The following is a 14,822-nucleotide window of genomic DNA, read 5'->3' on the forward strand; positions in this document are numbered from 1 at the left end:
GGCAAAGGCCTCAAGCAGGTACTGTGCACACCTTCGAATATGGGGCTGTGTCTGGGCCCCCGACAGTGGAGGGCCAGGGCCACGGACTGGGGCCGCGTGGCTGGGCCTGGACCCACACCCAGGCTGTGGGGCCTGCCGGACCTCTTTATGCCTCAGTGTCCTCTTTTGTAAAGTGGAGGACAACCCCAGGCTGGTAGGAGGGTGACCCAGGACGTGGGTCTGCTCTCTGGCCGTGGGTGTGCGGGAAGGAGGGCAGCTCTCTGGAGCGGGGGAAAGGAGCCCCCACATGCTGAGGAGCCTGCAGCCCGCACGCGCACCCACGCGGCCGTGCCGGCTGCAGCCGCTGGACAGTCCTGTGTGCGTGGCCGTCCAGAGCGGGCACTCCCACCGGGCTCCAGCACTATGTCCTCTGTGCGCGTGTCCACACAGCACTGACTGCACGCGGGATGTGCAGGTGCCAGGGTACCGTGAGCCGGGGCACCCCAGGGAGACTCTGGTTTGCACGTGGCAGAGAGCTTTGTGCTCTTGCAAGTGATGTCAGAGTGTGTTTTGGCTGTGAAATCGAACGTGGCTCTGGTGTGGGTCACAGGGAGGGCGGCCACATGCAGGGGCACCATCGGGGCAGAGGCGGCGGGGTGGGGGCCCAGATCCAGGCAGCCCTGGGTCCCCGAAGGCGCTGCCTTCTCAGGGCTCACCCCGTCTGCTCAGGCGGTGCTGATTCTAAAAGAAATCCTGCGTACCTGCCTTACAGCATCAAACCACAGTTCCTGGCAAACAGCTTGAAGACTTACCCACAAGCATAGAAGAATGGGCTTCCTACTCCTGCCCTGAAGAAGTGATGTCGGTGTTTAAACAAGATGAAAGCGACTTTACCATTAACCCATCAAGCATCCAGAAGCCGGTAAGGCGACCTCAAGCAGCGGTGTGGGCTTTGGTAGGGTGCCAGCCAACCTGCGTTCCGAACCCCGTGTCCGTGCCCCGTAGTAGCCTTTCTGCCGTGAAGTGTATCCAGAAAGCGGGTGACCTGAACGGGGGGCTTGGTGACTCGTTGAGAAGCAGACACCTGTGTGTGCCGCCCGGGCTGAGGCGCAGAGCACGGTCAGCCCCGGGCCTCCCCCGTCCAGGCCGCCACACTCCCCAGATGAACCGCCGGTGTCAGTGGGAAGCACACGCTCCCTGTCGTCATGCAGCCCGCTCCACTCCTCCCCCGCGCCAGGAACACGCCTGAACACAGAAACGCCGCTGTGGGGCAGTGTCTGTGGCTGCGACCTCCCGAGTAACCCACAGAAATCTCTCCCTCTCTGGATGTCCACACTAACCACACTGGCAAGGAAGCCCATTTGCTAGTGAGGTTCCAGGGATTAGACCCGACGACTTTGGGGACCTTCAGTGCCCACTGCCTTCTGCCGGTCTTTTGTGCTTAAAAATGTGGAAATACTCCTTATAAATCCTTTGCGTTTGGGTTCGTTCACTTAGTATTTTGTGGGATTTGTCCACGGTCGTCTGTGTCTCCATCACCTGTTGGCTCTCCTGGCTGTGGAGCAGTCCCACGGCCCCTGACTAGACCACGGTCCATTTGCCCGTTCAACACTGGATGACATTTGGGTTGTCTCCAGCTCGTGGCTTCACTCGCGAAGCTGCTGTGAGCGCTCGTGATGGAATCCGTGCATCTTGGAGCATGTGTTTGGTCGACTGTGCCGGCCTCGTATGGCTCCCCTTCCTACTTTGGCCGTTCAGAGGAAGCATGGTGGCACCTTCCTGTGTCCTCTGGCCACTCGGACATCCTCTCTGCGGCCTTTCCAGTCTGTTGCCCACATTTTATTAAGGTTTCTGGCTCTTTCTTGCCGATTTGAAGGAATTCTTGATCTAGTCTGGGAACAACGCTTTGAAAATTTACGAAGGGCCGATCACCTTGCACTCTCGGCCTGGCTCTCCTGCGGTCTTCTCATTGACTAGAGGTTCCTAGTGTTAATGTGATAAAAATTAGTGATCTGTTCCTTTGTCACCATACTTTGTGTGTCCTGCTTAAAAAGGCTGTTTCCCTTTCCAAAGGTCATGAAGATATTCTCTTAGAATATTTTCCCCAAAGCTTTATGGTTTTATGTGCCAGATTCACATGGACCATCCAACTGAGATTGGTGGGTGTGGTGTAGGGCAAGGTCAGCCTCAGGCTTTTAAATCTGGGTATCTGAATGTTCCAACCCCATTTATGGGAAAAAAATTGCCCATCTTCTCTGTGGAGCCACGTTTGTCCTGAATCCAGTGTCCACACACGTGTGCCCACACCTCATGGTCGTGATTACTGAACTTCACGTGCCCTCACCTTGTTCTTCGAGAAGGTCTCGGACGTTCTTTCCATTCTCCTCAAATTTCCACATGTACTTTAGAATCCACGTGTCAGATTCCACTTAACACTCTGGGGGGTGCAGACTGTGATTGCTCAGAGTCTTTGCGTCTCCCGCGGACTCGGGGAGAGATGACCCTCTCCACAGCCTTCCCGTCCGTAAACACAGTCTGCCTCCCCACTGGTTTAGACCTGCCCTCGATTCTTCACAGAGGATCGAGTTTTCTGTGTGGAGCTTAAGCACGTGTTAGGTGTATTTCCATGTATTTGATATTTTGATGCTATTGTAAATATGCCTTTTTGTGTCATGCTTGAACTCCACATGAAATATAGAAATATAATTCTGTTAACCTTTTTTTTTAAGATTTTATTTATTTATTTGACAGAGAGAGACACAGAGAGAGAGGGAACCCAAGCAGGGGGAGTGGGAGAGGGAGAAGCAGGCTTCCCGCGGAGCAGGGAGCCCGATGCGGGGCTCGATCCCAGGACCCTGGGACCATGACCTGAGCTGAAGGCAGACGCCTAATGACTGAGCCACCCAGGCGCCCCTCTGTTAACCTTTTAATAATTTTGGTGATTTATCTGTAAATTCTTCTGGATCTCGTGTGCATACAATCATTCCATCTACAGCCAGCTGCTTACTTCCTAATTTCTATTCCTTGCACTTTTCATTCCCTTACTTGGCTCTACTGGCTCAGGCCTCAGCAGGTGTTGAAGAAACACCATGACAGCACACAGCCTTATCTCATTTCCTGCTTCAACGGGAGGGTCCCCAACACTACTTGGAAGTATAATTTTTGTTTGTTGTAGTTTTATAGATACTCTTTATTGACTAGGGAAGTTTCTTATTTCTCTTTGCTAAGAGTTGTAATCATGAATGGCTATAGACTTTTACCAAGTATTTTTCTCCATCTGTTCAAGGGATAATGTTTTTTCTCCTTTATTCTTTTAATTTATTACATTGATCTTTTGCTGATAATTATCATAAGATCAATGTGGCTGAAACGTATTATTCATCTCATGTATAATCGTGTTTGACACTTTGGGGTGTTTGCTTCCATGTTCATTCCTGTTCATATAGCACCGTCAGGATTTGGTAAAAAGTTACTCAGACTCTGAACCATTTTCTGCTCCCAGCCGGCGCCAGACGTGCGGCTTTTCCACACCAACATCCAGCTCTCCTGTTGTCTGTGCGCACCAGCCGGGCATCCTGTGAATTAGCCCAGTCCCGGCACGGACCTCCCAGGGTTGGTGGGCACGGGCTCCTCAGGCTCAGAGCTCAGTCCCTCGGGGCGGCCCCCACATCAACACTGCTGTCCGCACCGCTGTCTGACGTGGCTACGAATTGGAGGTTCCCGTGACCCCCTCCTCGGGGTTGATGATTTGCTAGGACGCCTCACAACTCAGGGAAACACTTTCCTTTCTAGATTACCGGGTTATTAGAAAGGATGCAAGTGAACAGCCAGCTGAAGAGGTCCACGGGGCGAGGTCTGGGCGGGTGCCGAGCACAGGAGCTCCAAAGTGTGTGGCACTCGATGCGCCACCCCCGTGTGGACGTGTTCACCACCCGGAAACTCTCCACACCGCTCCACTTAGGAATTGTAGGGAGGTTCCGTTATGCAGGCGTGAGTGAAGAAATGGTTGGCCGTCGATTTATCCCGTCTCCAGCCTCTCTCCGAGCCCGGCATCGGGGGGTGGGACCAAAGCTCCCGCCCTCTGGTCACAGGGTTGGTTCCCCGGCATGCAACCCCCAGCCTGAGCTGGACAGGGGCTGCCCAGAGTCACCTCCCGGGCGTAAACTCAGCTGTACTCAGAAGGGGCTCATGAGCCACAAGATTGCAAGGGTTTTGGGAGCTCAGTGCCAGCAACAAAAACAAAGTCCAAGGATCCACGACCTTCTGGGTCACAATCTCACACTGGCCTTTTAGTTAGGAAGTGTTCTCTCCCCCATCCCTTTTTTTGGAGGGACTTCATGCTTTGACTGATACTTATTTTTTTTAAAAGTCTGGTATATGATGAAGTGGTATTTTACTTATTCTGTTCATTAATAACTGATATTTGAGAACATTTTAATATTAATGGAACATAATCTAAGAGAAGTTCAATTTTTTTACATTTCAATATCAGGCTATTAATAGATAATAAAAGTAATTATGGTCAAAATTACTATATCAAAACTTACAATAAATGCTTGGTATTAGCCCACATACAATTTAGTTTTTGGTGTAAAGTTCTTTGCAAAAAAGAACATTTGATATACTTCACTAATGGGAATACGTCTTAATGCTGGGATGGCCTCTTCTTGGTATATTTCCTCTGCTGTGGATCTTAGCATAGTTATCTGTGATTGTGTGAATGGAGTTGAGCGGAAAGGTACTCATCACGTTCATTCCAAATAAAAGTACATAACCAGTTACTATAGTAATGAGGAGGTAGATGGCTGTGCAACTGCCCAATATTTTTGAGGCCAATAGGTTAAGCCTAAGGAGTTTAGTCAAGATTCAGGAATAAGATTTCACACAAGATATAGCAAGATATAGTATGAAGCCAACTTGGGAGCTTAAGAAAGGAACAAAACCATAAATCGCTCTTTCTGGCAATGGTGACAGTGAATTTTCTACCATTTTCCCTGTGACTTTAGATAATCTTTCTGGCCTGGGAGGCATGAGGGCAGTGCCAGCCAGGACACTCCTCTTGTCACCATGGAAGGCCCCCCCATCTTTTTTTTTTTTTTACTATTCTTGGGGAGACTTGTATAAGATTATTTGTTATTTCTTCCTTAAATTTGGGAGAGTTCCCTGGTGGAAACTTCTGGGCCTTTTCTTCAATATGGGAAGGTCATAAGTTACGATTCAGTTTACTTTGTAGTTCTGGAGCTCTTCAGATTTTCTGTTTCTTCTTGTAATTTGGTGGATTGTGTTTTTCTAGGATATTTCCACTTAATATAAAATTTCAAGTTTGTAATATAATGTTCTTAATGTGCTTTTATTATCTTTTAGTGTCCGCAGGGTCTGTAGGATTTGTGTGTTCCCACCCCTCTTTCCTGACCAGCCTCATCAGGAGTTACCAATTATTAGTCTCTCAAAGAACCACATGTTCTCCAGGCCACCCGAAGCCACTGGCTTTTGAGGAAGTCCCTGAGACAGCTGCTTTACTTGTAGATCACCCTTCATCCTAAGGTGCAGACCTTTAGGCACCCAGCCTGGGCATGAAGCTTTCAGTGGGCCCTCAAGGCCAGTTTGTTGTCTCCACCTTACAAAAAAAACCCAAAACAACCCAAACAAACAAAAACCAGAAGTACCATCCAACCTCTCAGCTGCCTCTTGAATCCACAGAAACCCCCAGGAAAAAGGGACCCCAATATGGCAGGCTCATTTCTCTAGATACCCATTGTCTTCTGGCACTCAGCCCAGTAACTTCTCCCAGCATCAATTACCCAGTCTTCAGAGCTTTTGGCACATTTTTAAAATACTTCATCCAACTTTTCTAATTCTTCATTGCAGAATAATTATTTCATCAAACCCAGTCTGTTGTTAGAAGTATTGTTCTTCTCTACCTGTATTAAATTTTAAGGCAGTTATATGTGTTCATAAAGAAATTCTGTTTTTAATGGATCAGCAGTTTTTAGTAGAGGAAATCTAACAAAAACATTAATTTGAGTAAATATGTAAATAGATTGTTTCTTGTGAGGACTTTTAACTGCACTTGGGCGTTGAAGATCTTGGATGGTCGCAGGCGACAAGATGAAAGCTATGAGTGAGGGAGAGAAGAGGAGAGCACATCATTCATTCATTCATTCATTCATTCAACAAACACTGTTGAGCACCCGCTGTGTGCCAGGAGCTGTGCCCGTCATGGAGAAAGACAGAGGTTCTTGAAGAAAGACCCTGTACGCTAGTGGCCTACCCTTCCTCCCCTCTTTGACCTTACATGTTTGTTGTGTGTTTATGCAGACATACACCTTGTATTACCTGGACCGTTTGGTCAGAGCCCTGCAGAAGATGTCCCTTTACGAGCTCACCATCCCAGTCCTGCAGTTGGGCGTAGTAATCGCAGCGTCTGTGGTAGAAAGCAAGAGCCTCAAAGATCTCTACCACCTGCGGTCAGTATGACTGTTCTGTATTCAGGGAAACTGGGGAACATTTAGGTGGCTAAAGGGAAAAATTTCCCCAGAGTAATACAAAAACAAACAGCATTTCCAAATATTGATTCTATGGTTGACTATTTCTATAAATAATAGTCCCTGTGATTTGTAAAACCAAATAAATCCATATACTTAACATAAAAATAGTAATTTTATTTTAAAATTTTGACCTGGCCCTTAAGAGAAGATCACTGTTCTGAGGAAATACACACGGAAGTATTAGAATGAAGGGCCGCTGTGTCTGTGGCCTACTCTCAAATCATCCAGAGAAAGAACAGAGGGGGGTGGCAGGGGGTGCGGGGGCAAAGCGGTAAAGCCGGTACGGTGAAGCGCTTGTGCCGAAGCGATCTGGGCGGGGGATGCACAGTAATTCTTTGTAGTGTTTGTGCCGCTCTTATGTAAGCTTGAAATCCTCTCAAAACAAAACCGTTTCACATCAGAATCAAAGCAGGGCTTCTCTGCTTTGCACTTGTCACTGTGGCCACAGCCCCACGCACGGTGCCTTATTTTTCCCTCTGAAGGTCGCCCTGCGACGGTAGGTATGGAGTAAGATGTGTCAGTGAGTATTAAAATTCTTTCTACCTGAAGTTTGGTAGAGGCACCTGTGCCATTTTGCTTAGGTCTAAAAATTATTGAAGACATCACTAAATGATACATTCCTTTTTTCTTTACCGATTGTTATGAGGCTAACTGAGCCCAGTGCAGCCTGACTCTGATCTACCAGGTCCCGTGTGACCGTGTTCTTTCTCCCTATCACCCCTTCCCCTAGACTTGCCCTTGCTTGTTCGGATTTGAAATTGCGAGAAACAGCTGCCTACCATGAAGAGGTGGCCGGGCAGACATACGTCTATGAGCTGGAGCAGGCAAGGTGTGGCCCCTCCCCACTGCTATTCTACCCACCGTGGGCGGGACACCAGCTCACCTGCAACCAAGGAAGGACTTGGCCAACGCGGTACTGCTCCCGGCTGTGTCCCCTCCAACCCCAGGCCCCATCCTGCGTCACAGCCAGACAGTGGGGGCTGGGAGGCTGCTCAGCCTGGGGGGGCTGTGCCGGAGGTGGGGGGCAGTGCCTGGGGGCAGTCATGGGAATTCTGTGTTATCTTTGTAAACAGGTGAGTGATCCGTGGCTTCTTATAGCTATTTCAATTTGCATTCCTTGATTACTAATGACACTGAACATTTTCAGGTATGTCTTGGCCATTGTATTTCTTCTTTGGCATATCACCTGTGTTACTTACATTAGCTGCAGAAAAGAAATTGCCTTGAGAAAGGAGAAGAATAAGGAACCACTCTTGGAAGACAGTGTGCCAACTCTGGCTGAACCCATAACTGCAGTGGACCCAGCAGAAATGAAGCCCCTCGTGGCCAAGGACAAGGTACCCTCACTCTGCGGGCAATACCTTGTTCCTAGCCCAGCGGGGCAGCACCGAGGCCAACCTCGGGCTGCTAGCCGGGACGTGTCTTCACCGTGTGCTGTGTCCAGACCCTCATGCCGGGTTCCCTGGGACACCCGGGGACTGGCCGGGTGTGCCCTGGATGTCTCTGGGGAAGTTGGAGCTACAGATCACCTCAGAGCGTGCCCGCCAGAGGCACTGGGCAGGATTCAGAGAAGACAGGCAGGGTGGTCGAGGCCTGGCAGCTACAGAGTGGCCAGGAAGTCTGACCACTAACCGGCTCTCCCTTCCACACAGTGGGCTCACTTTGTGTGGGCTCGCCCATCAAGGAAAGTAGCCATCCCAGCCACCACGCTCTGAACAGCTGTCACCATGGGCGTACCACCCCTTGGGACTCCATTAGTGAGCCCCCAACGTCAACCATTTGGGAGACGTGGTAGGAACATGCCAGGCCCCCATGTGTCTTGCCGAATTCAGAGGCTCAGTGACACCTCCCATGCCGGTCCAGGTGCCGCCTGGTACTGGAGAGTGGGGTCACAGAGCACGGGACACGGGCGGAAGCAGGGGCAGCACAGGACCAGCTCTGACGCCCCTGGGGTTGAGCTGGTGGGTGAGAAGAGATGGCTGTCCCAGGAGACCGCACGCTGCCGAGGCAGGGGGCCCGGCCCGGTGGGAAACCACGGACGGTGGGCAGCTTCCTGCCGGCCATGGGCGCAGACCTACCTGCCCTGCCTTCCAGCTCCTGAAGATAAACGGAGAGACCGGGAGGGGCTTGGAAGGGACATCCTTCCCCCAGCTGTGGACCCTCAAAGCAGAAGTGCTGCTGGAGATGGACCTGTACCAGCCTGCGAGGCTGCTGCTGTCGGAGGCCTACTTGGCCTTCCAGGTGAGGGGCTGCCGGGCTCAGGGGGCGCCTGCACCGCCAGAATCAGCCTGCCCACCTGCGCACCACGGCGGCTCTCTGGGACTCGGGCTGTCTGCTTGGAAGCTGGCTTGCTGCTCGCCATTCTGGAACGTCCATCCTGGACTTGGATCTAAGTCTCTGCCCTTCGCCTGTTTCTCTGGTTTTTGTTCACTCTTTTGGAGAGTTTGCTAAAGTCCCTGCTTCCTATGGTTGCCACGGGTCTGATTCCACGGATGGCAGTGTTCCCGGCGCTGTGTTTCCTGATGTTGCATACAGAGGCTGAGAGCCTGGAGGGCCTGGGGCTTGGCCCCTGGCCCATGAGTTTTGTCCTTACTCCTCAGGTGTAGGCCCTGCAGGTATCTGTGGTCTCTTGGGGGCCTCACTGGAAGCCTGGGGTTTTCTGAACCCCCCCAGAAAGGCTTGCATTCCAGTCTGGCTGTTCAGATCTTAGCTCAGCTCCTTAGCCCCCCTGCTACTCCTATCTGCTCAGCTTCTTGAACCTGCTCTGCCCTTGAGCACAGATCTTCGGGACCTCCTGGTGCCCCCGTGATTGGCCCTTCTAGTGCCAGCACCTGGAGGCTCCAAAGCCCCAGCTGTCTCCTCCCGAGCCAGGCTGTTGCTTTTCTCCTGGGCTCTGTCATCGGTGAGGATGGATGCCTATGTGTGCATCCCTCCCCGTAGAGATGGTGGCCTTCTGGCACCTGCGGACAGGCGGTTCTATCTGCATCCAGCTCGGAGAACTGCATGCACGGGGGGCGAGCAAGGCAAAGCTAAAGGACCAGACTGGCTGTCCCTGGTTTTGAAGGACTCCAGAGAGAGAGAAGTCCCTAATAAAAGCACAAAAATTCAAGGCCGTGGGAGATTCAGGCAGTGGGCAGGGTGCTCAGGCCAACACAGATAGCTGTGTGCAGGCAGGACTGCAAAGGGGGTGAGGCCGGGGACAGGAGGGGAAGCACCCAGGGTGGCACTGAGAGGCTGCACGCTGCTGGCAACGGCCTCTTCTGAGACCAGTGGGCTGAGGAGCCAGGTGTCAGAGAGCTCCTGGGGAGTGTCCATCCCCAGAGGGCGGCTGGGGTACCTTTGCCTCCTCCAGACACCACACTGCCCCCCCACAAGCCTTCTCTCATGTGTTCCACATGCATGGATGGTGCTCTGCCCACGGGCCTTTCCCTCCTGGCCGTCCGCTGCCCTCAACCACCCACACCATGGCCATGCTTCTGTGGGGCCATGGTGGTCAGAGCCTGGTGACGTCTCCCTGGGGCGTCTGCAGGCACAAGCCCCTGCTTCCATCCACCACAGCCCCCAGTCCGCGTCTTCACTGTGGCTCCGCCCCACCCCCCGCTGGCCAGTATGTGCACCGCCTGTGTCTACCTCCTCTCCTCGCCTCCAGCCTGTATTTGCCTTCTGGGGCCTTGGCTGTTGGACCACAGGCCCCAGGCCCACCAGGCCCCCTCCTCAGTCTCTTCGGGCTGCATGCTTGCTCCTCTGTCTGGAGCCAGCTGTCTTGGACTCCTGCTCTTCCTGCCTGAGCAGCCCACGTCCTCCTGCCCGGGTGTGGTTCAGAGGCCGACAACACCCCCACCCCACGCCCAGGCCACCTGAAACTGTGTGCGATGGTTGGGGGATGAGATGGCCCTGGCTGGCTAGGGTGCAAAAGTCCGTTCACCACCCACCTGCCCCGCTGCCCTCAGCCAGCATCTGGACGGTGGCTCCTGGGAGGGCATTGGGGACTGCCACTAAGGGGAGGGGTCAGGAACCCGGGAAGTGGGTTTTCGCACATGCACAGGCCGGAAGCCTACCCAGCCCCATGCCCTGAGGGCAAACATGGGGCGCCCTTCAGAGGTGAGGGCCAGCCCAGCGGACACTGTGTGGGAAGGCCTGGAGCCCCGAGCTGCTCTCACGCTGTCTCTCTCCCGCCACCCCATCCTCTCTCTGCACATACACATGTTTTAGGAGCTTGACGACCCTTGTGCGGAAGCAAGATGCCTGCACCTTCTAGCACAACTGGCAAACAAGGAGAAGAACTACGGACCAGCGAAGAAGATGGTGGAGCAGGCGCAGCGCCGGGGGGGCGGCGAGGAGTTCTGGTACAGCTCAACCCTGACTCTGGCAGACACGCTCCTGGCCCTGGGAAGCGATGGCAGCGAAGTGGTGGTAGGGGCCCGCTGGCGCCCTCGGAGGGGGGGCGTGTGGCCGGGTCCCCGTGGCCGGGAGCCACATGCAGATGTCAACGCTCTGTCCTCCTCAGGCCCTCCAGTTGTTTCAAAGACTCATAGACACCTTCAGGGTCCTGCAGAAGGAAAGACCTAACCGAGTGCCCATCTTGGAATTTATGGTCGCAGACCTAGAAGCCAGGTAGTCCTTTGTAAGAAAAACTTAATTCATGTGAAAGCCAGGGTTGACTTTATTCTTTATGGGGTTTTCCAAACCTGTGTGCGGCCCCTGGCCCCTGGGGGAGGAGGCCCAGGGAGGTCGCCAGAGCCTGACCTTCGGCCTTCCTGCTCCTGGGGGCAGTGTCTCTTCCTTTCCAATGTGCCTTTTTCTTGGAACAGGGATGCAGGTGGCTTGTTTGGTTCCTAAATTCTCAGGGGTACCTGTGAGGTGAGGGGCAGGCAGAGCCCCGGCGGGGATCTGGCTGCCGGGTCTTCTCCGTCCCCCGTGACAGTGTAGAACTCGGTGCCGTGAGCAGATGCCTCCCTGGGGTCTGTCGGGCTCTGTCCTCACCTCTGCGCCGGCTGCTTTCCGAGCCTGTCGCCTGTCTGGGCACAGAGCTTTGAAGAGTGGCACTGGCCTTCTGTGCTTATTGGTCGTTCAGATTTTTGGCTTCTTTTTGAGCTGTCTTTCTGGGAATTTGTATTCTTCTGGAAAATTGTTTCCTCTGGGATTTGGGTCGTGTTGGTATGTGTTTCTGGATCTTGTCCTGTAACGTCACAGAGTCTTTGTCACAGGTTGCGCCCGTGCCCTGCTCGTCTCCTAAATCAGGGCTGCGCGTCACCATTTCATTGACCTGAACAAAGAAGCCGCCGAGGCTTGTCCTCTTGGTTTTGCGCCTTCTGTTTGTTCCGTTCTGGGTCCTGTATCTGAGAGGGGCTGTTCATGGCTGTCCACCTGCATGGGTTCCCGCTCCTATTCAGGGTTCCCGGGACTCTAGCCGGCAGCACCCACACGTCAGAAGTGGGATTCTGTGTGGGTTCCTGCTCCTGAGTCACAGGAGGGCGGTGCTTTGGGGGGAAATGCTACTTTCCAGCTTGACTGTCTTGTGAAGGAAGCACGTGGCTTGTGTGGTTTCTGGTCTGCGGGAAGGGTGCTCAGCATCAGGGTGACACTCCCCGGGCTGCAGTCAACACATGGGACGGTCCACGCCCCCCACAGATGTGTGAGCCTCTGCATCCGGGCCGTTCAGGGACTACTTGACGGTGAACGCTTGTTTCTGCTGACCGACCTGGATGATCACTTGATGGAGATTGAGAAAAAGTTGACCACCTGGGGCTACAGAGAGAATTGTGTGGACATAAAACTAGAGCGCGCAAAGATAAAGAGGTGAGCAGCCCTGCTGGGGGGGGGGGCCTCCTGAGGGGGGCTGAGGGGCTGGAGCTCTGAGCACAGTCAGGGACCATCCCTCTGCCCCTGCTCCCCTGCCCCTTGTCCTGACCCCATGCCCAGCTCTCCTCCTGGGCCAAGCCCCCCTCGGGTCCCATTGTCCTCCAGCAGAACCTCCTCCTGGCCCTGTGGCCACCTGCACCTCCCTCCAGGACAGCAGCACAGGGGGTGACCACGCTCTCATCCAGCCCCCTCAGTGTCCCACCTGTTGCATCTCTGCAGACACATGGACATACGCCTCCCAGCCCCCCACACACCCATAGCATTCACATGTTGGTCACACTTGTGCAGACACAGGCCACACCCACATGTGCACATTACCCGTGACCACTCACAGGTGCTCACTCACAGCCATACACACGTCAACCCCGTGTGCCCCTGCACCTGCTCACACCAGCACTGGCCTGAGGAGGCAGCCCGGGAGCTGCCCTCCAGCAGGCCTCTGTCAGCCTCCCTCATGCAACCTCTCAAAGTCCCCACTGTCATCGAGGGCAGAGACTGGCCCAGAGGCAGAGGAACGAGGCCAGGCCTCACTAAACGGCCTCCCTCTCCCACCTCCCCTCCATCCATCCAGCCCTGGGCCGCCCCGTGCTTGGGGGTACATGCAGGCATTTCGAAGCACGACAAGCAAATGTTGTTTAGAAGGTATTAAAAACAGCCTTGATGAGGGAAAAACCACCTGGACACTTGTGGAATGTAACTTTGATCCTATTATTACAGAATCGATATATGGTCATTGTAGAACTTTAAAAAATACAGAAACCACAAATAGGAAAACAAGGCGGTTAAATCAGCACAACTAATATCGTGGTGTTGGTTCACTGGATCTGTTAGGCATAGATTTAATTTTACAAAAATAGTATAGAGTGCATACTTATTTTGTGCTAAGATACAGTGACATACAGAACATCTAATCATAAAATTTGAAGTACTAATAAAAATACAATATAATTATTTAAAAATTGTATACCATGCATTTTGTTAATAGTGATGGTATAATGCTTGAAATTTTTGTTCTAAATTCCACTCTTCCATCTTCTAAAGATTATGTGCCCAAAATGAGAAAAATGAAGAGCAAAAAACCGCGTATCACTTGGAGGCATACGACTTGGTCCAAAGAGCTGTGGCTGAGGCGGAGGAGTTGTTCCTCAGTGTGCAGGGCTTACTGTCCTTGCAGGAGGTGAGTGTGTGTCCTGGGTCCCTCCCTGCAGCCCAGAGCACCCCCTCGGCACACACAGATACACCCTGCACTTGCCCTATACAGGCTGCCCGCTTCCAGTTTGGCTGAGGTGCACTAACAGCAATGAGATTTGCCCTCCCTTCCAAAGTAACCAAAAAGTGGACAAAAATGTGAAACAGACACACATTAGATGTCCACATGAGCACTGTCGTCCCTGAACTGAGGCGGCCCCGCCCCTGTCCACACTCACTGCAGAAGCAGGGGGTCCAAGGGGGTCAGGAAGGTGTCAGGCTCCCACTCAGGCTTGGAGTGGCACCTGCTCCCACCAGCCAGACTGGACAACCTCGTGACCCCCAGAGCGCTGTGCAGAGCAGACGGAAGGTCTTGTCTCAGTCAGGGATAATCTGCCCTGGATGAGCCCTGCCCTGGATCTGTCTGAAAAGTCATAGAAGACCGAAGAGGACCACAGTGTCTGCAGATGGTCGTCCCAGAGCAAAGGCAAAAGCAGGACCACAGGTGTCCATCTGCCAAAAAAAGAAGACGCACAATGTCTGGCAACCAGTGCAAAATTACCATGACAAAATCCCAATCAAAAATGGCATGCAAAATTACCATGACAAAAAGCAGGAAAAATATACCTCATAACATGCAGAAAAATCCATCAAGACCTACTGAGAACTGGCACAGATATCAGAATGCAAAGACAAGGGTGTTAAAAGTTACTACTGACCACAGTTTGTGTGTGTGTGTGTGTGTGTGTGTATACATATATATAAACTAAGACCACAATGCAATTAAAGTAGAAATCAAAAAGCAACATAAAAGATAGAATAGTTAAGTCCATAGAGACAGAAAGCTGATGAGTGGTTGTAGGGGAGGGGGCTGGGGAGGGGCATAAGACATGGCTGTTGAGTGGGGAAGGGTTCTCTTTTGGAATGAAAAAACATTTTGGAAGTAGATAAGGATGATGCTGCACAAGGTTGTGAATGCACTAAGTACCACTGAATTGTACACTTTAAAATGGTTATTTTATGCCATACGAATTTTACCTCAATTTAAAAAAAAATACCAGAAAGCTATGGGTGAAATACCCAAATATTTGGAAAGTAAATAGCATCCATTAATGATGAGCCAGAGAACAAATCAAAAGGGAAGGTATTTCTGATCTGAAGGGGGAGAAAACACATGTCAGAATTTTAAAGATGTCTCTAATTGCAATGATTAGGGGAAAATTTGTAGCACTATATAACTGTATG

The 14,822-nt window shown here is 52.1% G+C and overlaps 1 protein-coding gene across 1 annotated transcript in view; it reads left to right on the forward strand.

Moving 5' to 3' along the window:
• Positions 1 to 14,822, forward strand: part of CFAP46 (cilia and flagella associated protein 46) — a 102,835-nt gene that overhangs the window by 58,820 nt on the left and 29,193 nt on the right. The window contains 10 exon segments of the mRNA XM_073884690.1: positions 1 to 18; positions 752 to 901; positions 6,298 to 6,446; positions 7,258 to 7,356; positions 7,732 to 7,864; positions 8,622 to 8,768; positions 10,740 to 10,940; positions 11,035 to 11,141; positions 12,159 to 12,326; positions 13,431 to 13,566. The exon segment at positions 1 to 18 is cut by the window's left edge and continues 99 nt beyond it. Of these exon segments, the coding sequence (XP_073740791.1) occupies positions 1 to 18; positions 752 to 901; positions 6,298 to 6,446; positions 7,258 to 7,356; positions 7,732 to 7,864; positions 8,622 to 8,768; positions 10,740 to 10,940; positions 11,035 to 11,141; positions 12,159 to 12,326; positions 13,431 to 13,566 (1,308 nt within the window).

The sequence above is a fragment of the Callorhinus ursinus genome, unplaced genomic scaffold (assembly GCF_003265705.2).
Source record: "Callorhinus ursinus isolate GAN/ISIS: 27379988/994484 unplaced genomic scaffold, GSC_fseal_2.0 scaffold58, whole genome shotgun sequence".
NCBI classification, from domain to species: Eukaryota; Metazoa; Chordata; class Mammalia; order Carnivora; family Otariidae; genus Callorhinus; species Callorhinus ursinus.